This window comes from Plecotus auritus (genome assembly GCF_963455305.1).
Source record: "Plecotus auritus genome assembly, chromosome: 10".
Lineage (NCBI taxonomy): Eukaryota > Metazoa > Chordata > Mammalia > Chiroptera > Vespertilionidae > Plecotus > Plecotus auritus.
In genome coordinates, this window is record NC_137785.1 from 60,569,514 (window position 1) to 60,597,275 (window position 27,762).

The 27,762-nt window shown below is 62.7% G+C and overlaps 1 protein-coding gene across 1 annotated transcript; it reads left to right on the forward strand.

Annotated features, from left to right (window-relative positions):
• Positions 1-730: 730 nt before the first annotated feature.
• SHCBP1 (SHC binding and spindle associated 1) lies at positions 731-20,437 on the forward strand (the record flags this gene model as incomplete). Its single annotated transcript, XM_080644181.1, has 13 exons — positions 731-839; positions 2,573-2,740; positions 2,911-3,026; positions 4,838-5,046; positions 5,522-5,614; positions 11,453-11,686; positions 11,771-11,939; positions 12,184-12,304; positions 14,768-14,899; positions 17,205-17,323; positions 17,960-18,046; positions 18,344-18,485; positions 19,391-20,437. 13 exons carry the CDS (start codon positions 731-733, stop codon positions 19,714-19,716), a joined length of 2,025 nt encoding a protein of 674 aa, XP_080500307.1. The 3' UTR covers positions 19,717-20,437.
• Positions 20,438-27,762: the final 7,325 nt, after the last annotated feature.

The window sequence follows — 27,762 nt, forward strand, 5'->3', positions numbered from 1 at the left end:
ATTGGGTGCTACTTACCTTTTTTTATTTTTATTTCTTTTACCTTTCTTCTTGGTGACACTTTCCTCATCTGTATTCCTGGCCTCAGAGGACGGTTTTTGAATCTTGAATGAGGATGCAGGTAGAGCGTGCAGGGAGTGGCCTGTGCACAGTGCTCAAACGCTAGCGTCGTCGGAGATTATACTTGGCTTTGATGGTAAATGTGGGCAAAACACACGTTTCGTAAATTTAATTGGACATTATTTCCAAATGTGTGCGTCTGTGTAGGTGGTGAAGGAGCGGGAGGAGGGTGAGTGTGGTGAAGGCTGGGCCAGTACACTTCCAGTGGAAGGTGGCCAGGTGAAGCCCCAGTCACGGCACAAAGCAGGCCAACTACAGGGTGTTTTTATTGTCAACCCGATGCCTTTTCTGCTTTACCCCATGTCTGTGCCCGGCTCGTTAGCATTTTGGAAATCATCCCAAATGACGACCCATTTCAACTTCGTCCAAGTTGGGCCCAGTAAACAAAAGGCCGAGAGGTCGGCCGCGAACGGCGGTCCGCCTGGCCAGTAGGGGGCGCCCAGGCGCTGCCCCGGGGCCTGGAGGCGCCTGGAGGGGGTGGGCTCCTGCGGGCTGGGGGCGGGCGGGCACGCAAGCTTCCCTTTGATTGGTCCGAGCGCCGCGGCCTGCTGTCCAATCAGGAGTGCTGCGTCATCACGCAGCCGGGCTGGGCGGCGCCCGCGCACATTTGAAATGGCTGACGAGTTGCTGGCGGGTGTGGGGCTGGGCCCGGAGGCGCTGGAGCCGGGGCCGAAGAGCACGGACGGGGCGGCCGAGGAGGCGCCGGCGCCCCTGGAGGAAGGTGAGTGCCGCCGCCGCCCGGGGAGCCGCCCCCGCGGCAGGCCGTGCCCGCGGACCCCGAGGCGCCTTCCGGACGGCGGGCGGGACGAGGGCCCGGGGAGCGCCCGACCCGGCGAGTCTGCGAGGACCCCCGGGCCCCGCGCGCGTGCCTGCGTGTCCGCCTCCCGTGTGCGTGTCCCGGCAGCCCGTGGCCGCTGCCCTTCCCGAGCGCGGAGCTGACCCCGGCCACGGCGCAGCCCTGCGGGCAGGTGGCACCCAGTACCCAGGCCCCGCTCGGCCCCTCCTCCCCCTCGGCCATGGCTGACAGCACCGCGGGCAGGTGGGACCCAGCACCCAGGTCTCTGCTCGGCCCCCCCTCCCCCTTGGTCACGGCTCACAGCACCGCGGGCAGGTGGCACCCAGCACCCAGGTCTCTGCTCGGCCCCCCCTCCCCCTCGGCCACGGCTCAGCATCGCGGGCAGGTGGCACCCAGCACCCAGGCCCCGCTCGCCCCCCCCTCCCCCTCAGGAGGTCCCACTATGTACGCCTCACGCTGGAAGCTGGCTCCGGCGCTCGCGCTGACCTTTCGGTGGGACCGTGATGGGGAGAGCCCGCAGAGGGAGAAAAGGAAGGTGGACCTCACGCCACCACTGCCGCCTGCCCACCTGCCCACCTGCGCAAGTCCCCCGGCTTTGGCTTCCCCATCTGGACAGCTGCGGGGCCCTCCGAGGGGGGGAGGCGGAGGGAGTCCGTGGGGAAAGGGAGCTTTCAGAGTGGCGGTGCGGAGCCCTGCAGGAGTGAGTGAAAGCACTAGGGACACCTCCACCTCCCACCTCCCACCTCCCACTTACACCCTGCGTGTTCAGTTCGCAGCCACCCCATCCACCCGGCAGCTCTTCAGTCTGTAAAACTGAACTCTCCCGTGGGTGAAGAAGGGGTTCTGTGGAAAGTAACCTCACGGGGTGACGGGATCATAAACTCCTCACTGGGCAGGTCACGGTGTGCAGCCATGCCTGGGCATATGGCTGCTTTAGTGAAAGGTCTGTCTGCCTTAAGCCAGCCTCTCTGAAATTAAAAAAATAAAATAAAATAAATACACACACACACACACACACACACACACACACATACACATACTGAGTGGCCAGATTATTATGATCTCTGAATGCATAATAATCTGGCCACTCAGTGTGTGTGTGTGTATATATGTATACACACACACACACACACACACACATATGTATATATATATTAGAGGCCCAGTGCATGAATTCGTGCATGGGTGGGATCCGGCCAGCCTGGCCAGGGGGAGGGAACATGGGCGGTTGGCCGGACTGCCTGCTGGTCAAACTCCTGGTCGAGGAGACAATTTGCATATTAGCCTTTTATTATACAGGATATACATTGAGTGGCCAGCTTATTATGCATTCAGAGATCATCATCATCTGGCCACTCAATGTATATCTATCTATGTGAAACCTCGGGTGACCTCCACTTAATTCAGTGGCAGGCACCTCCTGGCCGCCTGGGGAACCTCAGAAACAGGCCTGGCTGGGGAGGGGCTCAGGGTCTTGCTGTCTGAAGGAGAACTTGGGGTTTGAGGTGTGTTTCCCTTCAGTGAACCGGGTTCTTCTGCAGCAATGGGGAGAAAAGCGTGTCTGGGCTGTGGGAGCTGAGCCAGGGCGAGAAGGGGAAGTGGCCCGTGAGCCCCGAGGGCTGGGGTCGCTGGCCCACTGATGTGGGTGGTTCTTTCAGGTTCGTCCCAAGACGGAGATTCGAGCAGCGACTGCAGCCGGGAGGACAGCCCAGGGTCCCGGTTACCCCACTTCGTGCTGCAGGGGAAGACCCATTTCCCGGAAATGTTCCAGACCGGCCACCTCCTGTTCTACGAGCGGTTCAGAGCCTACCAGGACTACATCCTCGGTGAGCCGCGCCCCGCGCTCTCCGCCTCTCCGTGTCCCAGGCGCTGTCTGTCATAATAATCAGGCCCTCCCCCAGCCAGTGGCCCAATGGGCCCTTGACCCCCTGGGTATGGGGCGGGCTTGCCTGTGTGCGTGCGTGGCCTCAGTGCCCACTGTGTTTCCTCTCCGCAGCCGACTGCAAGGCCTCCGAGGTGAGAGAGTTCACAGCCGAGTTCCTGGAGAAGGTGCTGGAACCGTCTGGGTGGCAGGCGGTCTGGCACACCAACGTGTTCGAGGTGCTGGTGGAGGTAAATTTCATGCCCTCGTTGAGCTCCTGTTTGCCTCTTGCTAAAAGCACTTCCCTTTAAGCTGTTATGGCCAAAGCCTGGTTCTTAATTAAAGTTTGTTTGTTGTTTTTTTTAAAATATATTCCATCGACATTCCACAGAGAGGAAGGGAGAGGGACAGAGAGCCAGAAACATCGATGAGAGAGAAACATCGACCAGCTGCCTCCTGCACACCCCCCACTGGGGATGTGCCCGCAACCAAGGCACATGCCCCCGACCAGAACCGAACCCGGGACCCTCCAGTCCGCAGGCCAACGCTCCATCCACTGAGCCAAACCGGTTTCGGCTTAATTAAAGTTTTTGAGCCGATTGAAACCAGCGTGTTTTTCGCATCTAATCGCCCGAGTGTGTGGAGTTCGCACATTTATTTATTTAATATATTTTATTGATTTTTTTACAGAGAGGAAGGGGGAGGGATAGAGAGTTAGAAACATCGATGAGAGAGAAACATCGATCAGCTGCCTCCTGCACACCCCCCACTGGGGATGTGCCCTCAACCAAGGTACATGCCCTTGACTGGAATCGAACCCGGGACCCTTCAGTCCGCAGGCCGACGCTCTATCCACTGAGCCAAACCAGTTAGGGCTGGAGTTCGCACATTTAAAGACACCTGACAGGGAGCTGCCAGGGAATCGGGGCGGCCGACCCCCCAGGGTCCTTGGGCAGGGGTACCTGGATGATAGACCCAGCAAGTGGAGGAGGGTTTGAGACTGCTTCGGAAAGAAAGCGGCCTCATTATGAAGCCAACGGGGTTTCAGTTAATTTTTTTTTTACCTCAGCGGCAGCCCATTAAATAGCTCAAGCCAAATAGGCGTTTTAGAAACTAGCCTGGTGTTTGCCTGGCAAATCTGTGGATAGGCGGTTAATCTCGTGATAATGGGTCCCGTTGCAGAGAGGAAAAGCAATCTCATTTTTCCACCGACGGGGCCTTTTCCATGGAATTGGCGCTCTAAGTACAGCTGTCGAGTTTTCTCCGCGTTTGTTTCCTGGGCCACAAAAACCCTGTTAAACTCAAACGTGAAACCGGGAGTGTCAGTGCAAGACATCGTGCGGCTCCCGTGGACAGGGACGGCCCAGGCTGCGGGGGCGCGGGCAGCGCTTCATTCTGGGTTCTGTCACACCCTTGGTTGCAGCTCAGGCCTGTCAGTTAGGTTAAGATCACCCCCCCGCCCCCCATGGTGCCCCACTCCCCCAGTCAGTCATTGCTTTAAAGGAGGAACGTGCCATTCTTCGGCTTAAAGCCTCCGACGCATTTACCAAAGGCCTGGGCTGGCTTTCCGGCTCCTCCCTGCTGGAGAGCACGTCAGATGCAGGCCCGCTCCCATGCTCTTCGCTCCTGGTCTCCTTGCGCCTCTCTCACCTCGTCTCCTGCTGCTCCCCCCACCCGCTGCCATCTCCTTCCTCTGGCTCCCGCAGGAAGCTCGGCCTTTCCGCACCAGCAGCTGCCAAGCTGGTCTCTGCCACAGGCCCTTTGCACCTCCCGCTCTTCAGCTGGCTGCTGCCGTCTCACCCTTTCCATTGCGGCTCCCAAGTGACTTCCACCCCTGCTAGTTAGTCTCCGCCACGTACTTGTCACCGTCCTGTCGGTTTGTCTCCTCCATTGCAGTGTAAGCTCCGTGTGGGTCCGAGCCAGGCCCGTCTTGTTTACCCTCTGAATGAGGGAAGCAGGCTCTCCACTCCCATTTTATCTTAAAACCCCAGCCCCTGGGTAGTGTTGAGTGTGCCTCTGCATTGTGACCTCCGTATGTTAAGCCCCTTGTTTTAACTTGGAGGTCATGGATGTGGACTTCACAGCCCTGAAGGCCCTGGTGCGGCTGACAGACCCCTGCCTGTGCGAGTCGCACGTGGGCACCTTCACCGCGGAGTGCGTGCGGGAGCTCCTGGAGCTGAAGGGACAGCGGCTGCCCCTGCAGGAGCTGTGGGTGGTGTTCGACGGCTCCGGGGCGTTGGACCAGACAGCGCTGGCCATCGAGCACGTCAGGTGGGTGGCGCCTGGGGCAGCTGCCCTCCCCCCCCGAGCCTGGGCCCAGGGCGGTGGTCTGTCCTCGCCGCCCCAGACTCAGCCCTCAAGCTGCACGCGGTCGCTGCAGTGTTTAAAACAGTCAAAGGCAGGGCAATCGTTTTTACATTTTAAAAATGTCAAGAAATGCTTAAAATGCTTCTTTGGAGGTAATTTCAGACTTAGAGAAAAGATGAAAGAAGTAGAGAATTCGTGCGCCCCACTACCCCCTCCTCGCAGGCAGTCAGTGATGGTTCCGGTACAAGGACGTCCTGGCAGAGCCCGCCTGCAGACGCCTGTGTGGCCCGTTCAGAAGAGGCTGTGGCCTCGACCACACGCGCAGGCAGCCAGCGTTTTCTCCCGTGGGGGGTGGAGCTGTGGGTTTTCCTTAGCGCCGCCCTCCAACCCCCGCCCCGAGCCAGGGCTTGAACTTGAATGGCACTGGTTTCCCCTTCAGGTTTTTCTACCAAAACATTTGGCGGAGCTGGGACGAAGAGGAGGAGGACGAGTACGACTACTTCGTCCGATGTGTGGAGCCTCGGCTGAGACTGTGAGTGTCCACTCGCGACCTTAACTTCACCTGTGGGTCAGCTTGACCCGTGGGTTAACTTGACCTGTGGTCCAACTTGATCATGGGTTAACTTGACCCGTGGGTTAACTTCACCTGTGGGTTAACTTGACCCGTGGTTTAACTTAACCCGTGGGTTAACTTGACCTGTGGTTTAATTTGACCTGTGGTTTAACTTGACCTGTGGTTTAATTTGACCTGTGGGTTAACTTCACCTGTGGGTTAACTTGACCTGTGGGTTAACTTGACCTGTGGTCCTACTTGACCCGTGGTCCAACTTGACCTGTGGGTTAACTTGACCTGTGGTTTAACTTGACCCCTGGGTTAACTTCACCTGTGGTTTAACTTCACCTGTGGTCCTACTTGACCTGTAGTCTAACTTGACCGGTGGGTTAACTTCACCTGTGGTCCTACTTGACCCGTGGGTTAACCTGACCGTGGGTTAACTTCACCTGTGGGTTAACTTCACCTGTGGTCCTACTTGACCCGTGGTTTAACTTGACCTGTGGTTTAATTAGACCTGTGGGTTAACTTCACCCGTGGGTTAACTTGACCCGTGGGTTAACTTGACCTGTGGTTTAATTTGACCTGTGGTTTAACTTGACCTGTGGTTTAATTTGACCTGTGGGTTAACTTCACCTGTGGGTTAACTTGACCTGTGGTCCTACTTGACCCATGGTCCAACTTGACCTGTGGTTTAACTTGACCTGTGGTCCTACTTAACCTGTAGTCTAACTTGACCTGTGGTCCTACTTGACCCGTGGGTTAACTTCACCTGTGGGTTAACTTCACCTGTGGGTTAACTTCACCTGTGGTCCTACTTGACCCGTGGGTTAACCTGACCGTGGGTTAACTTCACCTGTGGGTTAACTTCACCTGTGGTCCTACTTGACCCATGGGTTAACCTGACTGTGGGTTAACTTCACCTGTGGTCCTACTTGACCCGTGGGTTAACCTGACTGTGGGTTAACCTGACCGTGGGTTAACTTCACCTGTGGGTTAACTTCACCTGTGGGTTAACCTGACCGTGGGTTAACTTCACCTGTGGTCCTACTTGACCTGTAGTCTAACTTGACCCGTGGGTTAACTTCACCTGTGGTCCTACTTGACCTGTGGGTTAACCTGACTGTGGGTTAACTTCACCTGTGGGTTAACTTGATCTGTGATTTAACTTGACCCGTGGGTTAACTTCACCTGTGAGTATGTGTGCTCCAGGGCCCAGACAGAAATAGGCAGGCACATGCACCGCACTGTCACCATTGGCGGTTCTGCGATGAAGCGTGTCCGTGTGGAGAACCTCCGTGCGGTGTTTATAGGCTGAGCGGAAAGCAGGGTGGTCAGGAGCATCTACGTTAACAGCTCAGTGTTTTGCAAATCTGAATCAGACCTGAGCTAATGTGTTAAAAACAACCATTTTTGTTAAATTCAAGGACAGTTATTTGAAAAACAGTGAGATTAGCTGAATTATAGAAGGCTTTCTTGCTTCTAAAGACATGAGGCTTTGCTGTCAGTTCCCACAGGAAGACACACCTACTGGACTTCCTCGGGAAGCTTTGTCGGGTTCCTGTCCTCTTATATTGTTTGACACATGCACGAAAATATTAATAGTACTGAATCAGATTCTTCTTCTAATATATTTTGGGAGGAAAAACCGTTTCACACAAAAATAACCCAAATTCACCACCATTCCGCCCAAATAGCTGTTCTGCACTTGCTAAATGTGGCATTCAGCTGTCCACTAGATGGCGCTCCAACACCGTTCAGTTCCCTTGGGTGGGCCTTGAACAGGAACTAAATTAGGGCGGGCACTCCCAGGGAAGGAGAGTTTGTGGGATGACCCCTGGTGAGAGGACTGGGTATGCAGGACCCGCAGCCAGCCCTGCACGGGTGGGCCTGCTTGGAGGGGTCGCCCTCTGGGTCTTTGGCAGTAAGAGCAGAGTGTGCGGAGTCTGGATCTCGCTCCCTGAGGGGGAGGGCTGTGCCCCGGGGGAGGGCTGTGCCCCAGGGGGAGGGCAGCGCCCCGGGGGAGGGCTGAGGTGGCTGGCCTCAGTGCCTCAGGCCGGCCGTGGTGGGTCAGTGCCACGCCAGCCCTTGGAGACGCTCGTGTGTTTCCTGGATCCCATGGGCCTGCGCGGGGCAGTGCCTGGTTGGGTTGGGGTGCACTGTGATGAGGGGGAACGCACGTGTGCGCACAGGAAGGGATTCACACACACCTGTGCACAACGTGCGGGCGCGGGGAGCGGCCAGAGGTGTTTCTAGTTACGGAGGAGAAACTGGCACGTGGGGAGGCGCTGGAATGTCCACGGCAGGCAGACTCTGAACGAAGGTCCCGGGCGAGGGTCGGCAGCGCTCCGCAGGCCCCCATCGGGGGTCACCACGGGCAGGGCTCCTCCTCTCTCATCGGAGCCGGCGCCAGGCTGTGGCCCGAGACGCAGCGGGCCGCGAGTGTCCCTGTGGGAGAAGGAGCCAGCCCACCGCACGGTACAGGGAAGGCTGAGGGGAGCGAGCCCACCGCACGGTACAGGGACGGCTGAGGGACTGGTTTCCGAGTTTGAGTCTGAAGCTGCCTAAGTGAATGCACCTCACCCTGCACTCAGTGGTTCGGGCTGTTTCTTGTTTGCAAAGTGGGTTTCCAGACCAGCTTTGCATGCGCGTGGATTAGCCAAGCAGATGCAATCCTGGTTCTCAAGCTTCACCTCGCTCATAATCTGGGGGCAGCAAAGGGTATTTTGGCTCCCGTTCAAACACTGGATAATCGGGTGGTTTGATGTAAGTTTGCTGAGGGTGTGGTTCTGCTTCCCCGCATCTCTGTAGAGTGAGGCTGAGTGTGAGATGACCCTCCTGCCCCCACCGCCCCGCCTCCTGCCCCCACCGCCCCGCCTCCTGCCCCCACCGCCCCGCCTCCTGTCCCCACCGCCCCGCCTCCTGCCCCTACCGCCCCCCCTCCTGCCCCCACCGCCCCCCCTCCTGCCCCCACCGCCCCGCCTCCTGCCCCCACCGCCCCGCCTCCTGTCCCCACCGCCCCGCCTCCTGCCCCCACCGCCCCGCCTCCTGTCCCCACCGCCCCGCCTCCTGCCCCTACCGCCCCCCCTCCTGCCCCCACCGCCCCCCCTCCTGCCCCCACCGCCCCCTCCTGTCCCCCCCGCCCCGCCTCCTGCCCCCCCCGCCCCGCCTCCTGCCCCCACCGCCCCGCCTCCAGTCCCCACCGCTCCCCCTCCTGTCCACCCCCCGCCCCCCATCCTGTCCCCCCCTGTCCCCCCCGCCCCCCATCCTGTCCCCCCCGCCCCGCCTCCTGCCCCCACAGCCCCGCCTCCTGCCCCCACCGCCCCCCTCCTGTCCCCCCCGCCCCGCCTCCTGTCCCCCCCGCCCGCCTCCTGTCCCCACCGCCCCGCCTCCTGTCCCCACCATCCCGCCTCCTGTCCCCACAGCCCCGCCTCCTGCCCCCACCGCCCCGCCTCCTGCCCCCACCGCCCCGCCTCCTGCCCCCACCGCCCCGCCTCCTGCCCCCACCGCCCCGCCTCCTGCCCCCACCGCCCCCCCTCCTGCCCCCCGCCCCGCCTCCTGCCCCCACCGCCCCGCCTCCTGTCCCCACCGCCCCGCCTCCTGCCCCCACCGCCCCGCCTCCTGCCCCCCCCGCCCCCCCTCCTGCCCCCCCCCGCCCCGCCTCCTGCCCCCACCGCCCCCCCTCCTGCCCCCCCCGCCCCGCCTCCTGCCCCCACCGCCCCGCCTCCTGCCCCCACCGCCCCGCCTCCTGCCCCCACCGCCCCCCTCCTGCCCCCACCGCCCCGCCTCCTGTCCCCACCGCCCCGCCTCCTGCCCCCACCGCCCCGCCTCCTGCCCCCACCGCCCCGCCTCCTGCCCCCACCGCCCCGCCTCCTGCCCCCACCGCCCCGCCTCCTGTCCCCACCGCCCCGCCTCCTGCCCCCACCGCCCCGCCTCCTGTCCCCACCGCCCCGCCTCCTGCCCCCACCGCCCCGCCTCCTGCCCCCACCGCCCCGCCTCCTGCCCCCACCGCCCCCCTCCTGCCCCCACCGCCCCCCCTCCTGCCCCCACCGCCCCCTCCTGTCCCCACCGCCCCGCCTCCTGCCCCCCCCCGCCCCCCCTCCTGCTCCCACCGCCCCCCCTCCTGTCCCCCCCGCCCCGCCTCCTGCCCCCCCCGCCCGCCTCCTGCCCCCACCGCCCCCCCTCCTGCCCCCACCGCCCCCCCTCCTGTCCCCCCCGCCCCGCCTCCTGCCCCCACCGCCCCGCCTCCTGCCCCCACCGCCCCGCCTCCTGCCCCCACCGCCCCCCCTCCTGCCCCCACCGCCCCCCCTCCTGCCCCCACCGCCCCCTCCTGTCCCCCCCGCCCCACCTCCTGCCCCCACCGCCCCGCCTCCTGTCCCCACCGCCCCGCCTCCTGTCCCCACCGCCCCGCCTCCTGCCCCCACCGCCCCCCTCCTGCCCCCACCGCCCCCCTCCTGCCCCCACCGCCCCGCCTCCTGCCCCCACCGCCCCGCCTCCTGCCCCCACCGCCCCCCTCCTGTCCCCACCGCCCCGCCTCCTGTCCCCACCGCCCCCCATCCTGTCCCCCCTGTCCCCCCCGCCCCCCATCCTGTCCCCCCCGCCCCGCCTCCTGCCCCCCCAGCCCCGCCTCCTGCCCCCACCGCCCCCCTCCTGTCCCCCCCGCCCCGCCTCCTGTCCCCACAGTCCCGCCTCCTGCCCCTACCGCCCCGCCTCCTGTCACCACCGCCCCGCCTCCTGTCCCCACCGCCCCGCCTCCTGTCCCCACCGCCCCCCCTCCTGCCCCCACCGCCCCGCCTCCTGTCCCCACCGCCCCGCCTCCTGCCCCTACCGCCCCGCCTCCTGCCCCCACCGCCCCGCCTCCTGTCCCCACCGCCCCGCCTCCTGCCCCCACAGTCCCGCCTCCTGCCCCCACTGCCCCGCCTCCTGTCCCCACAGTCCCGCCTCCTGCCCCCACCGCCCCGCCTCCTGTCCCCACCGCCCCGCCTCCTGTCCCCACAGCCCCGCCTCCTGTCCCCACCGCCCCGCCTCCTGCCCCCACAGCCCCCCCTCCTGCCCCCACAGCCCCCAGGAGCTTTGCAAGCACCTGTCACGCCTGGAACCCGGTCTCACTGTCTGGGTGGCCGAGCCCCCCAGCGGTTCTCAGGTGCAGCCAAGGCGGAGAAGCCCGGACCTGACCGTCTTCAGGAAAACACCCTCTGAGCTGAGGAACAGGGCGGCGACACAGTCTCGTCCCTCCTTTTCAGGTCCAGGCGGTTCACGTTCCTCAGCTGCATTATGCACCACCAGCTAGCTGTTCTCTCGCATCTAGAGGACTTTCCTGTACTCGAGGAGGCACAGAAATTTTAATAAACTAAGTCCAGCCCCAGGTTATTTGGTGTGACTCTCCAGTTCAGGGAGCACGGCTGTGTCCTTCCAGACCTGGGCGGCCTGACTTGAGCTCCTCTGATGGCCTCCCCGGGGGCCGTCGGCGCGATTTCATTCCGTGTGCTTCGTGTGAGGAAGGGCTGGTGTTTGACATCCCTTTTCATCTCTCATCCTGAGAACGTGGCCGTCCTATAGGCTGTTATGGGACTATTTGGGATACTTCCCTCCCCACCCCACCCCCAGACTGCCCTCTGGGACCCATTTATTAAGATTTTGAATGTAATATACGAGAAAATAATTGATTCAGCGGCTCCACTTCCGAGGGACAGGGGCTCAGCCCTGCCCGCCCCCAGCCCCACGCGGGAAGTGCGTCCCTGGGCCTCTGAGTGCGTGGCCAGCTCAGTGGTCGGAAGTGTCCGCGGGCAGGGGCTCAGCCTGCTTTTGAACTTGCAGGCACTATGACATCCTGGAGGACCGCGTCCCCTCCGGCCTGGTCGCCGACTACCGCAGCCTGCTGGCGCAGTGCGAGGGCGTCTACAGGAGCTTCCTGGACCTGCGGAGCAGCCTGTCGGCCTGCGGCGCCGACTCGGAGCAGGAGAACGTCTCCATGGTGCAGGGGCTGGAGCTGTACTCGGAGCTGGAGCAGCTCAAGCAGAAGCTGAAGCTCATCGAGAACCCCTTGCTGAGGTGCGGCCTCACCCCCTCGCCGCGCCCGCCGCCCGGCTGCTTTGCTACAGGCCGTGCTGCTCACAGCTCCCGGCTCCCCTCCAGGTACGTGTTCGGTTATCAGAAGAATTCTAACATCCAAGCGAAGGGCGCCCGTCCGCACGGCCAGAAGGTCACCCACGTGGTCTCCTCCACCATGGTGACGGGGCTGCTGCAGGCCCTGCTCAGGGACCGGCTGGGTCAGGAGCCGGGTGCGGAGGACATGGAGGTCCAGGTGAGGAGGGTGTCTTGCTCGGGTGGCTTCCCCCTTGCTCATCAGGTTCCCCCGAGTCTGCAGAGCGACGGGACAGAGCTGGTGTGTGTGCCGCGGGCGGTGACGGCCCTGCCTCGGTCGGCACTCGGCAGGTGCGCCCTGGCGCACAGTGGCAGCACGGATGCTCCGTGTGCGGGGGCCCCTTCAGAGTGAAGTGTGGGGCCCAGAAACCCTTGGGTCGCACTATGTCCTTGCGGCCTTCTAGTTCCACAGTGACCCGCTGTCGGCCATCAACGCCTGCTATGAAGGCGACAGGGTGATCGTCTGTCCTGGCCGCTACGTGGTGCAGGGCGCCGTCTCCATCGCTGACTCCATCGAGCTGGAAGGTGAGTGGGTGGTGGCAGGACCAGGCTGTGCTCAGACAAGACGGGCTTCAGAAACGGGGACCGCGGCCTTGGGGGGCGGAGCTCCCGGGGAAATGCGGTGTCGGCCCCTCGATTTCACACGTGAAGGACCGGCCTGGTGTCTGAGCAGCGGGCGGTGTTCTCTGGCATCGTGTGTTGGAGGACACGCCGGGGAGGAAAAGGCCACAACAGACACCGGCCGGGGTTTCTCAGTGGTTAGAGCTCAGCCCATGAACCAATGGGTCACGGGCTCAATTTCCAGTCAGGGGCGCCCACCCGGGTGCAGGGTCGATCCAAGGCACCTCTGTGTGAGGCAACCAGTCACTGTTTCACATCCACGTCTCTCTCTCTCTCTCTCTCTCTCTCTCTCTCTCTCTCTCTCTCTCTCTCTCCCCTCTTCCCTGCCTTCCACTCTCTAAAAAGATCACTGGGAAAAATATCTTTGGGTGAGGATTAACAACAAGGAAAGACTGCTTTCCAGATTATAGGAGGTGTGTGGGCAGGAAATCTGGTTTCTAGAATAAAAAATATCCCAGCAAAATACTTTAAAAATATTACTTTACATGTTGCTTATTCCACAAATGTTGTGGATATGTTGGTGCATTAATTAAGAAAGTTTAGCTTATTTAAAAAAAATTGACCTCAGAGAGGAAGGAAGAGAGAGAGAGAGAGAAATATCTATGATGAGAGAGAACCATGGATCAGCTGCCTCCTGCTCGCCCCCCACTGGGGAGCGAAGCCCCGGCCTGTGCCCCGACCGGGAATCCGACTGTGACCTCCCGGTTCCTGGGCGGATGCCCAGCCCCTGAGCCCCCGGCCGGGCGGTGCTCCTGCAGCTCCGGGAGAGGCCCGGCTTCAGGTTGCCGTGCGGCCGCTCACCTCGGTCCTGTGTTTCCACGATGTGTCAGATTTACTTGCTCCTGTTCAGCCCTTTACCCAAGAGCGGCGCGTCGGCAGGGAAGCCTGGAACGCAGTCATCCATCCGTCACTGTGGGCCTCGCAGCTGTTCGCGGCGTTGATGCGTCCTCGGTCTCATCTTGTCTGGGCTCCTGATGGAGTGAGGCCGCTCATTCCTCTGTTTAAGTGCGCCGTGTCCTCCCTCCCGAGCCTGCACGCAGGGCAGGAGTGTGTGAATAGCGCACCTGCGGCAGGTCCCGCAGCAGGAGGGTCCAGCCGGAAGAGCAGGGGGAAGAGCAGGGGGAGAGATCGCGCTGGATCCCAGCCCCGCCTGGACTGTAGGAAGTTCCGGGTGGTGGCTAAAGCGCCGCGGGTGGCGTAGGAATTGGGACAGTCCGCGTAACTGCGGCTCTTCTACTCCCGGGCGGTTCCGAGTTGGGGCAACCGGTGGTCCATCGCTGGTGTGAGTGTGGAGTACAATGGAGGCTTCTCCGACGCTGACCTGTCGGCAGTCACGCCTGTAACGAGGTGTGCCGAGGCCCGCCGTGTGCAGGTGCTCAACACGCGTGTGGCAGGGCTGTCCTTGCTGAGAACATCGTTCACTTGGGTGATGGTTTTATACCGAAACGGCTAAGAATACATGTTTATGTCAGAATCTCAGCTTGTCTCACGATGGCACTTTTTCAATGTTTAAGTCTTTCTGATGATAAAGGCGATTGTGGGAAATGTGCAAACACGTTCAGATTTGCAGAGATCCAATGGTTCTCAGTGGCTAACAAGGTCAGCCTGGTCTTTCCAGTAGCTAAACGTCTTCTAAGTCAGTCTGTCAGGCTTTTTATTGTTGTTGTTAATCCTCACCCAGGGATATTTTTTCCATTGCTTTTTAGAGAGAGTGGAAGGGAAGGGAGGGAGGGAGAGGAGAGAGCGAGAGGGAGAGAAACATTGACAGGAGAGACACATTGATTGGTTGCCACCCAAACTCGCCCCATCCGGACGGGGAGGAGCCTGCAACCGAGGTACGTGCCCTTGAATGAACCTGAGGCCCTGCAGGGCCCGGGCCGACACTCCAACCACTGGGCCCACCAGCCAGGGCTGTGTGTCAGATTGTGAGTCCGTCTGTTTAAGAGCATATTAACATCAGATAATCTTGAGAACTGCTCAGGCTTTCTGAAACCTAATTGTATTAGAAGAATGGAATCGTAGAGTTGGCAAAAAATGGTGTGTCGCATGCTTTAGAGCCCTGGGCCCAGCCGTGAGTGCGAGGGTGCGTTATTTTTTACAGCAGATTTGTAAGTGCTGAGCTGTCGGAGACAGTTATCGGGTGGTGCTTCTGATATGGAGGCAAGTTGAGGAGACTGATTAGAAGTTGGGTCTGCTCTGGCCTACAGGGAACAAGGTGCGGGGGGGGGGGGGGTTCCCTTTCATTTCCGTGCGGCTGGGTGCCTGGTCGCGTATCGTCAGGAGGCACTGGGAACCGAGGCACCTGACGGAGCAGTCTGTGTTCGGACGCCTCCCGCACCCACGCTAGCAGCTCGCTCTCTTCCTCAGGCTACGGGCTGCCCGATGACATCGTGATAGAGAAGAGGGGCAAGGGGGACACCTTCGTGGACTGCTCGGGCGCCGACGTGAAGATCTCCTGCATGAAGTTTGTGCAGCACGACGCCGTGGAGGGGATCTTAGGTGAGTCTCATGCTCGTGTCGCTGGGTCCAGCTTTGAAGCCACACGTCCCCCGCAGGCAGTCCAGGAACCCCCAGGAACCCCAGGTCAGTGCAGGAACCCCCGGAGCCCCAGGTCAGTGCAGGAACCCCTGGAGCCCCAGGTCAGTGCAGGAACCCCTGGGAACCCCAGGTCAGTGCAGGAACCCCCGGAGCCCCAGGTCAGTCCAGGAACCCCCCCCTGCAGGAACCCCAGGTCAGTGCAGGAACCCCCGGGAGCCCCAGGTCAGTGCAGGAACCCCCGGGAACCCCAGGTCAGTCCAGGAACCCCCGGAGCCCAGGTCAGTGCAGGAACCCCCGGGAGCCCCAGGTCAGTGCAGGAACCCCGGGAACCCCAGGTCAGTGCAGGAACCCCCGGAGCCCCAGGTCAGTGCAGGAACCCCCGGGAACCCCAGGTCAGTGCAGGAACCCCCGGGAGCCCCAGGTCAGTGCAGGAACCCCCGGAGCCCAGGTCAGTGCAGGAACCCCCGGAGCCCAGGTCAGTGCAGGAACCCCCAGGAACCCCAGGTCAGTGCAGGAACCCCTGGAGCCCAGGTCAGTGCAGGAACCCCAGGTCAGTGCAGGAACCCCCGGAGCCCAGGTCAGTGCAGGAACCCCCAGGAACCCCAGGTCAGTGCAGGAACCCCTGGAGCCCAGGTCAGTGCAGGAACCCCAGGTCAGTGCAGGAACCCCCGGGAACCGAGGTCAGTGCAGGAACCCCCGGGAACCGAGGTCAGTGCAGGAACCCCCGGGAACCCGAGGTCAGTGCAGGAACCCCCAGGTCAGTGCAGGAACCCCCGGAGCCCAGGTCAGTGCAGGAACCCCAGGTCAGTGCAGGAACCCCCAGGTCAGTGCAGGAACCCCCAGGTCAGTGCAGGAACCCCCGGAGCCCAGGTCAGTGCAGGAACCCCCGGGAACCCCAGGTCAGTGCAGGAACCCCCGGGAACCCCAGGTCAGTGCAGGAACCCCCGGGAACCCCAGGTCAGTGCAGGAACCCCCGGGAACCCCAGGTCAGTGCAGGAACCCCCGGAGCCCCAGGTCAGTGCAGGAACCCCCGGAACCCCAGGTCAGTGCAGGAACCCCCGGGAACCCCAGGTCAGTGCAGGAACCCCCGGGAACCCCAGGTCAGTGCAGGAACCCCCGGGAACCCCAGGTCAGTGCAGGAACCCCCGGGAACCCCAGGTCAGTGCAGGAACCCCCGGAGCCCCAGGTCAGTGCAGGAACCCCCGGAGCCCAGGTCAGTGCAGGAACCCCCGGAGCCCCAGGTCAGTGCAGGAACCCCCGGAGCCCCAGGTCAGTGCAGGAACCCCCGGAGCCCCAGGTCAGTGCAGGAACCCCCGGAGCCCCAGGTCAGTGCAGGAACCCCCCCCCCAGGAACCCCAGGTCAGTGCAGGAACCCCCGGGAGCCCCAGGTCAGTGCAGGAACCCCTGGGAACCCGAGGTCAGTGCAGGAACCCCCGGCAGCCCAGGAGGTCTTTGCAGGAACCCCCGGAGCCCCAGGTCAGTGCAGGAACCCCCGGGAACCCCAGGTCAGTGCAGGAACCCCCCCCCCCAGGAACCCCAGGTCAGTGCAGGAACCCCCGGAGCCCAGGTCAGTGCAGGAACCCCCAGGAACCCCAGGTCAGTGCAGGAACCCCCGGGAACCCCAGGTCAGTGCAGGAACCCCGGGGACCCGAGGTCAGTGCAGGAACCCCCGGGAACCCCAGGTCAGTGCAGGAACCCCGGGAACCCGAGGTCAGTGCAGGAACCCCCGGAGCCCAGGAGGGTGGTTAGTTACGCACGCGGCGTGCTGGCGTACGCAGCCCATCCCATAGTGCGCGGTCCCAGCCTGTCCTTGCCCGCTGGCAGTTCAGTGTGAGTTTCTGGGTGACCCGTTTTTCTCCTAGAACATCCCGAGACGGCCGCCTGTGTCCCTCCTGTCCAGTGTAGCCCAGATGCCCACTAGCCTTCCTCACGAGACGCTAGTGTTTGTTTCCTGGGCTCCGCGGCCCCTTTCCTCCTTGAACTGGCCCCAACGGGCTCAGGAAAGTGTCGATACCCTTTTTTTTTATATATATATAAAGTGCTGTTTAGCTCGATGCTGCATTTCTGAGGCCCAGTCGCTCTTGTTTAAGCAGCTGCTTTTAGGTCTAGATAGCGGCTAAGCAGCCATTGCTTACGCGTTTTGAATTTGTAAATCCGGTAGCGAAGTGTGAGCGCAGCTATTGAGCGATACTAACCTTCTGGGGCCTCCCGGGGCCACTTCTCGCGTTGGTGAGTCCTCCCTGAGCGTGTCGCGTGTCCCTCCCAGTCATCCACCGGGGCCGGACCACCGTGGAGAACTGCGTGCTGCAGTGCGAGACCACCGGCGTGACCGTGCGCACCTCGGCGGAGCTCATCATGAAGGCCTCGGACCTGTGCGGGGCCAAGGTGTGTGCCCTCCCCGTCCTGGGGGGCGTGGCCGTAGCGCAGGCCGGGAGGGGGAAGAGTAGCCGCCCGCCCGCCCTGGGACACGGGGCACCCGCAGCACTCCGCTGCGTGAGGGAGAGGGCGCCGGGCGGGGCCGCGTTCATTGAGTGCCGTCCTGAACTGGGTTAGCGGGTTCTGGTGGCCGTCCCTGACCACGTGGAGGGGATTCTGTTTCTGTTTTCCGAGGGTTTTGTAACGAATGTGTTGCCTTTTGTCAGATGTGCCTTCTGCATTGTCTGATGCGGTCCCATGGCGCTGATTGATCGATGGATGGGTAGAATCAGAAAACGGATTTGTCCAGAGTGAGAGTGGGACAGTAGTGAAGGGCAGACACTTTAGCCAGTGTTGTGTGCACACACGTGTGCGCGTGAGTGTGCGTGAGTGTGCGTGTGTGTGCATGCGTGGTCTCTGAGTGATGGATGATGGACCTCTTCCTGGCAATGGAGCAGAGGCAGCGTCACTAGAAACACGTGTTTTCTAGGACCGCTTTCTCCCTGCCCTTTGCACTCACTCTGTGTCAGGCTAAGGAGTGGTGGCACCGGCCCTGCCCCGTGGCCCTGCCTCTCAAGGGCTGTGGGTGCCTCCCTTGCGGTCTAGGGGGCTGGTGTGGAGATCTACCCCGGCAGCACGTGCTCCCTGAGCGACAGCGGGATCCACCACTGCCGGGAGGGCATTCTCATCAAGGTGAGCCCTCCCCCGGGCGTCCCGCAGGCGGGGTCACTGCACCCGTGGCTCTGGTGTCTCCCGTTGGGAGAAGCGGGAACAGTACGTGGGTCGGGGCTGCAGACACCTGTGGGTCGGGGCTCTCTGAGAGGCTCGCGTGCGGCCTGCGGGGCGGGGCTGCGTCCCTCGCTGGCTGCCCGGGCTGTGCGCACCCTTCCGGCTTTAGGTTTGGGATAGGCCGGCCGGGGCGGACTGCGGGGGTTAGGCAGGCGGTGCTGACCGGGCTCGTGGGTCACACGCTCGTCTTCGCTGTCACAGGACTTCTTAGATGAGCATTACGACCTCCCCAAAATCTCCCTGGTGAACAACATCATACACAACAACGAGGGGTACGGCGTCGTCTTGGTGAAGCCGAGAATCTTCTCTGACCTGCACGAAAACACCCCGGGCGGAGCCGAAGGTACGCTGCTCGTGCCGCCCGAGAGCCTCCCGCCCACTGTCTGTCTTGGCAGCAGAGCCGAGCTGACTCAGTGGGACGTGCATGGAGTCCAGGCCCTGAGCCGATGGCTGCAATTCTCAGTTGTGAGAAGGGCGGAGCTTGGTCTGTGGGGAGGCCTGGTCCTCAGGGGCCACTGCAGCGAGTGCTGTGTCCTCAGGGTTCTGTAGGTCAGAGCGCAGGGGGCGTGGCCCAGGGATCTGTACATCAGAGTGCAGGGGGCGTGGCCCAGGGTTCTGTAGGTCAGAGTGCAGGGGCGTGGGAAGGTCTCACAAGACCGCTGTGAGGTGTCAGCCGAGGGCTGTGACCCGAAAGTTCCGGGGGAGGATCTTCTGAGCTGGTTCCTGCTGTTGGCAGAATCCGTTTCCTGAGGGTGTGGGACTGAAGTCTCCATTTACCTGTTGGCTGTTGGCTGGGGATCACGCTCAGCCAGTCGCCCGTCCGGCCACACAACCCCTATCTCTGCAGCAGGGACCTCCCTCCAGCGAATCTCTCTTTGTGCTTCCTTCTCCCGTGGGGCCCGTGGGGTTAGGTCCACACACCCATTTATCTCCTAAGGTCCACTGGTCAGTTACCTCAATGGCCCGGCCCTCGGGCCCTTTAACAGTTCAATGTCACAGCAGGGGCCAGTATCCGGGAGCCAGCGAGCTCCTGACAGTGCTGAGCGGAGGGCGATGGGACAGGAGGGGCCGTGAGTGAGGAGGTTCTAGGAGGAAAGAGTCCCCTTGGCCACCCTGTCCGGGGCTCAGGGACCGTGTCAGGGCCAGGCCCCAGCCCGCTGGGACTCGGGGCGGTCAGTCTGCCGCCTCTAGTGGCGGAAGCCTCGGCCGTGGCGTGCCTGTTTCAGTGGGGCTCCTTTGTTTCTCCAGAAAAAAAAGCACTTAGAGCGCAGCCACGGGGGGAGGCCGCTGCAGCCGCGGGCGTGGACCCCGAGGAGCTGATGGGGGGCCCGGCCCGGAAGGGGGCGCTGAGCGTGAGGCCCGGGCCCCCTGGGCATCTGGAAGGCAACTGCGAGATCGTCAGCGAGCTGGTCGCCGCCTCCACGCAGAAAGGGCAGCTGAGGAGGAAGCGGCTGAGCGAGCTGGGCATCACGCAGGCGGACGACACCCTCATGTCCCAGGGCATGTTCGTGGCCATCGCCGAGAACCAGTTCAAGTGGAACGGGAAGGGCAGCTTCGGCACGTTTCTCTTCTGACCACGGGGCGGGAGGGCTCTGTACACGCCCCAGCCCGCTGCACCACCGCTCGCTCCCTGTCTGCTTCACGCTCGCTGGGCTCGCTGGGACCGGTGGGGTGGGGACCCACCTGCAGGTGCACAGATGCCCCCTGTCTACGAAGGCGGTGGCATCATGATCCTGTCCCGACGGGCTCGCACGGTTCTCTGACTCTGAGCCTGTCACAGCCCCGGGCGTCAGCGCACTTCCCCTGGCTCTCCCGAGGAGCCGGGCCGGGGCGCAGGGCGGGCACGAGGGCCCATCGCCCTGGAACGCGCAGCCCCCTGGGGTGCCCTCTGACCCGTGCAGCCCCCGGCGGTGCCCTCTGACCCGGGGGCAGCGCGTCTGGCCCCTGCTGAGTCTGCACAGCACCCCTCGGAGGAGCAGCTCTTTCTTCCACGGGCGCCCGGCCTCGTCAGACTGCCGGGGTGCGGGGCTGCGTGCGGACGTGGCGCCGTGTCATCCTGAGAGCGGACGTGGAGCGGGTGCCCGGAGCAGAGTGTGCGTGGAGCGCCGGCGAGCGTGGATGCGTGAGAGGGCGCTCCTCGCCACAGCAGTGTTCTGATCCGGTTCTCACCCAGGGGTCACCGACAGACAGGTCAGCTCTGCAGTCTGTCACGTAAAAGCCAGCTTTGAAGATATTTATATTAAAAAGGTTAAATGTGACATTAATATACTAACGATTAAAGTGATGCTGATGATGTAATCAGATCTTGTGTTTTCCCAAGTGCGGGGCCGGGGCGCACCTGGGGGGGCCCTGGGGGGGCCGCGCAGGGAGGGCTTAGAGTTTCAGGACGAGCATCCCTCTCTCCTCAGGGCGGCCGGCTCTAGCTGGACACAGTGTAACTCCTCAGGCGCTGTTAGATGTGGGGGTGCGGTGTACCTCTGAGGGACCAGAGAGGACTTTCCTTTCGTCTTGAGACCCTGCGGCAGACGTGCTGCTGAGGGATTCTGCACCCCCGGAGCCACGTACGGACGCAAAGCCGTTGACTCAATTGGAAAGAATCAGATTGGCTTCCGGGCATTTCCGCTCTGTCCTGCAGTTTTTTTTGTGTGTGTGTGTGTTTTAATATATTTTATTGATTTTTTACAGAGAGGAAGGGAGAGGGAGATAGAGTTAGAAACATCGATGAGAGAGAGATATCGATCAGCTGCCTCCTGCACACCCCCCACTGGGGATGTGCCCGCAACCAAGGTACATGCCCTTGACCGGAATCGAACCCGGGACCCCTCAGTCCGCAGGCCGACGCTCTATCCACTGAGCCAAACCGGTTTCGGCTGTCCTGCAGTTTAGGTCTGCCCGGCGTCTGACCGCCGCGTGTCAGAAGGACGGGTAGGTGAGCGCGTCCACACACCCTCGTGCCGTTCAGAGCTGGATGTTCTCCCGACTTCATTTCCACCGAGTTCAGTCTCAGCTTCTGTCCGTCTTTCTTTAAGTATTTTTATTGATTTCGGAGAGGAAGGGAGAGGGAGAGGGAGGAGCATCCATGATGATGTAATTGTGGATCGGCTGCCTCCTGCTCGCCCCCCCACGGGATCGAGCCCACCACCCGGGCCTGTGCCCTGACCAGGGATCGGACCGTGAGCTCCCGGTTCCTAGGTCGACGCTCAACCACGGAGCCGCGCCGGCCGGGCCGGCCTACTTGTTTCCACGGTGCGAACCTCAGGTCCAGACTGCGGTGGACTTTCAGCCGCTGGCGAGAGGGTCTGCTGGCTCGGACGCTGGTGCCCGCCCTGCAGCTGGAGACTCCGCTGGCGGCTCTCCGGAGGAGAGGCTCATGGGAACCGGCAACGCTGCACAGGCCTCACGACATGAACCGCGTGGTCGCGAGCGGAAACCGGAGAGCGCGAGAGCGGAGCGGCAGCCCTGACGCGGGGCTCCCCGGGGACCGCGGGCCTGGGCGGTGTTCGGGAGCAGGTGTTGGAGACGGCCCTTCGCGGGTGGAAGGCACCCAGGCCCCGGAAATGGCCGGGGGGGGGGGGGGGGGAGCTCTCAGGAGGCTCCTCTGGACGCTCAGGCTCCGCCAGCCCCAGGGGCACAGGGCCACGCACACGCCTTCCCACCCCCTGTACCCTGGACGGGGCGGCCCCGGCCCAGACCCAACCGTCCTTAGCAGCGAGGAGCCCCGCCTCTTGGCTGGTGAGCAGAGACCTCCTGGACGGACGGACGGACGGACGGACGGTGGGGCTGTTCGCTGGCCCAGGGACGGCCTGCCTGGGGCTCTGGGGCCCAGCCCCTCCCACGGCCAAGACCCCTTCCCACGGGCGGGCGGGCGGCTTGGCGGAGCCGGGAGAGACTTGGAAGCGAGCGAACTTGGCCCCAGTCGGGCTCTTCCTGTGGAGAGACTCGATCTGCACTCACACCCGGCAGAAGGGCCTGAATGCTGCCTCCGGCGCACACGCCACTCGGCCAACGAGGCTGCGGGGCCAAGCAGCTGCCACCAGCACCCGGAGGGGAGGAGGGCTCAGGGTGCCTCAGAGCTGGCCCCTGCCTCCTCTCCCAGCGGAGGCCGGGCTCCAGGGCAGGGCATGAGGGGGGCAGGAGGGGGACAGGAGGGGGGCGGGAGGAGAGACTTGGGAGATGAAAGGCGGCTGCAGGGGAGCCGCTGCTCCATGGAAGCTTTGAAACAGGAAGCCGCCTGGCTGGGTCCCAGGGATGCGAGGGGGGGATGCGAGGGGTGGCCATCCCTGTCACCGCGCGTGGCTGTGGGTGTGGGTGAGCATGCCCGAGGTGGGGGACGGGAAGGGTGGCCATCCCTGTCACAGCGCTGTGGCTGTGGGTGTGGGTGGGCGTGCCCGAGGTGGGGGACGGGAGGGGTGGCCATCATCCCTGTCACCGCGCTGTGGCTGTGGGTGTGGGGTGGGCGTGCCCGAGGTGGGGGACGGGAGGGGTGGCCATCATCCCTATCATAGCGCGTGGCTGTGGGTGCGGGGTGGGCGGGCGTGTGTGCGGGCGGCTGCCCGACTCCGAGGAGCATTTGAACCCTCTCTCGGCGACCTCCACTCTGCAGGGGCGTTTCTGAGCCGAGGGCGGCGGGCTGCTCCCACGCCCCGGGCAGTCACAGGGGAGTGGCTTGGACATCGCGCTGAACCTCAGCACAGCCCCAGCCTCCCCGTCAGGGCTGGGAGGTTGTTGGGGGGTCGTATCAGGCCCGCGAAGTCACTGGGTCCGGCCCTGCCAAGGCAAGCGCAGCCGTAACCTCAGCCCAAGGGCCCGCTGCACAGGCGGGTCTGGGGACGCACCGCGTCTGGGAGCGTTTCCCATAGCAACATGCTCACGTGAAGCGGTGAACGTGAAGCGAATGATGCTGTGAACATCCAGATGGACCTCGGCAGAGGCAAGGTTCCCCACCCCTGCCCTAAGTGCTCGCCCCACACCGGATCTCCGGCCGCCGGCTTGGGTCCCAGGAGAAGGCGGGAAGGAGACCGTCTGGGCGCCACGTCACCGCTGAGCCTCCTGTCGGAGCTGGGTTTGCAGCGAGCCCTCAGCTCCTGCCCCGGCCTGCACCCCACCGGCTCTGGTGAAGCAGGGGCACACCTGTCCCGTGGCCACCCTGCCCTGCACAGCATGACATGAGCAGTAATGAAGGTGGCAGCCTCTCTTTTTTTTTTTTTTTAAGTATTTTTATTGATTTCAGAGAGGAAGGGAGAGGGAAAGAGATAGACACATCTATAACAATAAAAGCGTAATATGCTGAAACCGGTTTGGCTCAGTGGATAGAGCATCGGCCTGCAGACTGAAAGGTTCCAGGTTCGATTCCGGTCAAGGGCACATAACTTGGTTGCGGGCACATCCCCAGTAGGAGGTGTGCAGGAGGCAGCTGATCGATGTTCCTCTCTCGTCGATGTTTCTAACTCTCTATCCCTCTCCCTTCCTCTCTGTAAAAAAATCAATAAAATATATTTTAAAAAAATAAAAATAAAAGCGTTAATATGCTAATTAGACCAGACAGCAGAACGACCTTCCGGACAAAGCCAGGGCTGCAAGGGCCGAGCTGCTTGCACAGATTTTGGGCACCGGGCCTCTAGTCAGCGAGGAGAGAGCCATGGACCGGCTGCCTCCTGCACGCCCCCCACTGGGGATCAACCCTGAAACCTGGGCATGTGCCCTTGACGGGACTTGAACCTGGGACCCTTCAGTCCGCAGGCTGGGGCTCTATCCACTGAGCCACACTGGCTAGCGCCAGGCTCTCTCTTCCCGCATCGATAAGGAACCCCCTCTCCCGTCTCCCAGCTATGCAGAGCGGCACTGACGTTCTCTCCCCGAGGAATGTCCCTTTAATGACCAACCATCCCAGCACCTGTGGGCGGGGCGTGGGGTGCTAACGCCCCGCCCCCACCTTCTGCGTGAACCACAGAGGCATCCGTGATGCGAGGAGGACACTAGTGGGAGAAGTTAGCGCTGTTTTGATTTGTTGACTTGGAAAGGAGTTTTCTCGCTGGTCGAATGGATTAATGATGAGGCGCGGACTGTGGGGCGGGCGGGGGGAGGGGAAGAGGCCGAGGCTCAGCGACCCCGCCCGGAATGGGGTGGGGGGGGCGGGGGGGTGACTGCAGGGCCACCACCTGTGCCGGGCCGGGCCTGCCCTGCAGTGACAGCGGTGGGTACGGGTTCCCTGAGTCACCTGGGCGTTTCCTGCCGGAGGGGGCGGCTGGGGACAAGGAGCGTGCGTGTGCCCTCACCTAGTGATTTCACTCGGTGCCTCACCTGCGCTCTTGGCACATGTTGTTCCTTCGATCAGTGAGCTTCCCCTCAACGTTCACGTACCAGACACGGACAGCTCCTGGGCGACAGCACTGACAGCTCAGGCTTGGGCTCCTCCTTCCCTTTTATAAAAAATACAGTTTTATTGGTGTCAGAGAGGAAAGAGGAAAGGAGAGGAAGGGAGAGAGAGAAACATCCATGATGACAGAGAATCATGGATCGCTGCCTCCTGCAGGCCCCCCACTGGGGATGGAGCCTGCAACTGGGGCCTGTGCCCTGACCGGGAATTGAACCGTGACCTCCTGGTTCACAGGTCGATGCTCAACCACTGAGCCACGCGGCTGGCCAGGCTGAACGTGTGCAATGTCTTGGGCCCACGTGCACGTGAACAGGTCTGTCTCCAACGGGAAAGCTTTTATTTTTTTAAAAAAATATATTTTATTGATATTTTACAGAGAGGAAGGGAGAGGGATAGAGAGCTAGAAACATCGATGAGAGAGAAACATCGATCAGCTGCCTCCTGCACACCCCCCACCGGGGATGTGCCCGCAACCCAGGTACGTGCCCTTGACCGGAATCGAACCCGGGACCCTTCCGTCCGCAGGCCGACGCTCTATCCACTGAGCCACACCGGTTTTGGCCAAAAGGAAAGCTTTTAAAAGCACCGCGACTAGAATGGAGGCCAAGCTCAGGCAGGGCAGAGGGGGACGCTGCCGTTGGGATAAGGCGAGTTCAGGGTGCGTGGAAGGTGCCCCCAGTTTGGAGATGGTTGCTCTGAGGAGAGGGTTTCCGCTCAGCAGTGGGAAGGGCGTCACTGAGGGGTCCGCTCGCGGATGGGACAGGACAGAGAGCAGGCCAGAGCCCCAACCCGCTGCCCCCGGCGTGCGGGGCGCTGTCCGAGGTACCACGGCAGGGGCTCTGCGTGCGGCTGCAGCAGGAGGTCGCCTCCTGTGAGAAAGGGCGGCTCTGACACGCAGCCACTTTCCTGCGCGGGGCCGCCTTTCGGTAAAGCCGCTCATTCAGTGCCGTCCGGCCCCCAGTGCCCCGAGCCCTGGCCGTGGGGCTGTGGCCGCCTAACTCAGCGTCACAGCCATCCACAAGGATGGCGTCCCCAGTGCGTGCCTGACCCTGCGAAGGGTCCGGACGGCGGAGCCGGGAGGGCAGGTGTGGGAGGTGTGGTGCAGGCGGGCATCGTGTCTGGGGAGGTCGAGGCCGGGCCGGGCCGATGGCAGCGGCTCCCGGGGACGAGGGGACCCCGGCGTCTGTTCCCGGCTGCAGGAATCGGGAACACGGACCTGCGGGCAGCACAGCGGGGAACTTCCTCACCGGTTTCTGACGTCCACGGTGCGAGGACAGTGGGCAAGGGGAGTTCTAGAGAATGGGGTGGGAGGGGGCAGAGAAAGGCCCCACCCCACACGAGTGGGCGCTCTCGTCCTGCACAGATGCATGCTGACGGCCACGCCCAGGCGCTGTGGTTCCGGGGCCCCGGCTGGCAGAGCTGGGCACACGCCTGAGTCAGCAGGAAAACCGGCTCCCAGGAAGGATGGGGGCGGCTGGGCGCCAGGAGAGGTGTGGCAGCGGCGGCCCCAGGCCTGCGCCCGGGAGGGCCGGGTGGCTGCAGAGCCGTCAGGGTGGGCGGTGGGAGGCGACGGGGAGGGGCCACCCGCTGCCTGCCGGGTGCAGGGCCCAGGGCGTCAGGATGGTGAGCGAGGAGGGGGTCTGGGCCGCTCCCCCCAGGGCCAGGGGCGTGCGGGTGCCGAGGGCCACCCCGAGCCCAGGTCAGGCAGTGGAGCGACCATGCTTGGGGAGCAGGCCTGGGTGCAGGCAGAAATCCACGGGCCTCGTTCTCAGGGACCTCGGAGCCGGCAGGGACCACACATGTGATCGGAGCTGAAACACGGGAGCGGGGCCGGGGAAATGGGGCCGGAGGAGACCGGACGGGGTGGGGCGCACACAATACGATGTACGGATGATGGTTTATGGAATGGACACCCGAAACCTGTCGTTTTATTAACCAATGTCACCCCGATAAATTCCATAAAAATTTAAAAAGTAAAGTTTCTGAGAACAAATAGGGAAGGAAAAAAAGCGATGTTTGCTGATAGTGATCGGCTTCCTGGAGACTTGAGCGTTCAGCCCAGGGCCCAGCCGTGTGGCTCAGGGGTTGAGTGTCCACCTAGGAACCAGGAGGTCAGGGTTCGATTCCCGCTCAGGGCACGGCCTGGGTTGCGGGCTCCATCCCCAGTGTGGGGCGTGCAGGAGGCAGCTGGTCCATGACTTTTTCTCACCATTGATCTCTCTCTCCCTTCCCCTCTGAAATAAATAAAAATATATTAAAAAAAAAAAAAAGGATTAAAAGGATTTCAGCCCCGGGCAGAGCGCAGCCACCTGTGTGCTCAGAGACGCCGTCCGAGGCCGTGCCCAGCGAGGGGGCGCGTGAGGAGCTGGTACCCGGGGCACGGGCAGCAGTCCCCCCTCGGTCTGGGGAGCGAAGGACCCAGCCCAGGCGGGTGGGGGGTTCCGGGGGCCCGTGCCTCTCGGCCTCCCTCCCACTCCCGGCACCCAGGCCCGAGCGGGGCGCACCGGGGACGGAGACCCGGCTCCCTCTGCGGACAGCCGCTGTCCACCCCTCTCATGGGGACCCGCACATATGTCATGTGACAGGGAAGCTCGTTCTCCTCAGCTGGAGCCATTACACATCAATACTTCATGTCAGCTAGCGGGAGTTCAGACCCCGGTTACCGTGGCAACAGGCAGAGTCGGTGCTGTGAGCGTTAGTCCGCGGAGGGAAGGCTGATGTCTGCGTGTCGGGAGGGTGGGGGGTGGAGGGTGGGGGGGTGGGAGGGTTATTTACTGATCACTCAGCCTGGGCGCAGCCAGCGCGGGGCCCCCTCGCTCAGGGGAGGCCGGGACAGGCCGCTGCCCGCCTGGGCCCCCTTTCTGGGGGGTGGGGAGCGGGGGGCTGGGTGCGGACGGACGGACGGACGGACCGCCTGGTGGCCCTGGGCTCTGGCTTTGGTGACGGAGACAAAGGGGTAAAGGGCACGGGGAGCGGAGCTCGGGTTTTCCTCTTCCTTCTTTTCCCTCCGAGGACCCCGCCTCCCGGGGCCTCACTCCCGTCCCCCATGCGGCTGGCACCCCGCGAGCCAGGTATTTGGGGCTCTGGGGCTCCACCGACTTCGGCTCAGCTGGCATTTCTGCTCCCACCTACTAACCAGCTACTGGTCTGCGTGTCCGAGTTACGAAACTCCTTCTGTCCTGGTGCCCCGCCCCCCCTGCACCTCCCCCTCCCCCTCCCCCTCCCACTGCACCTCCCCCTCCCC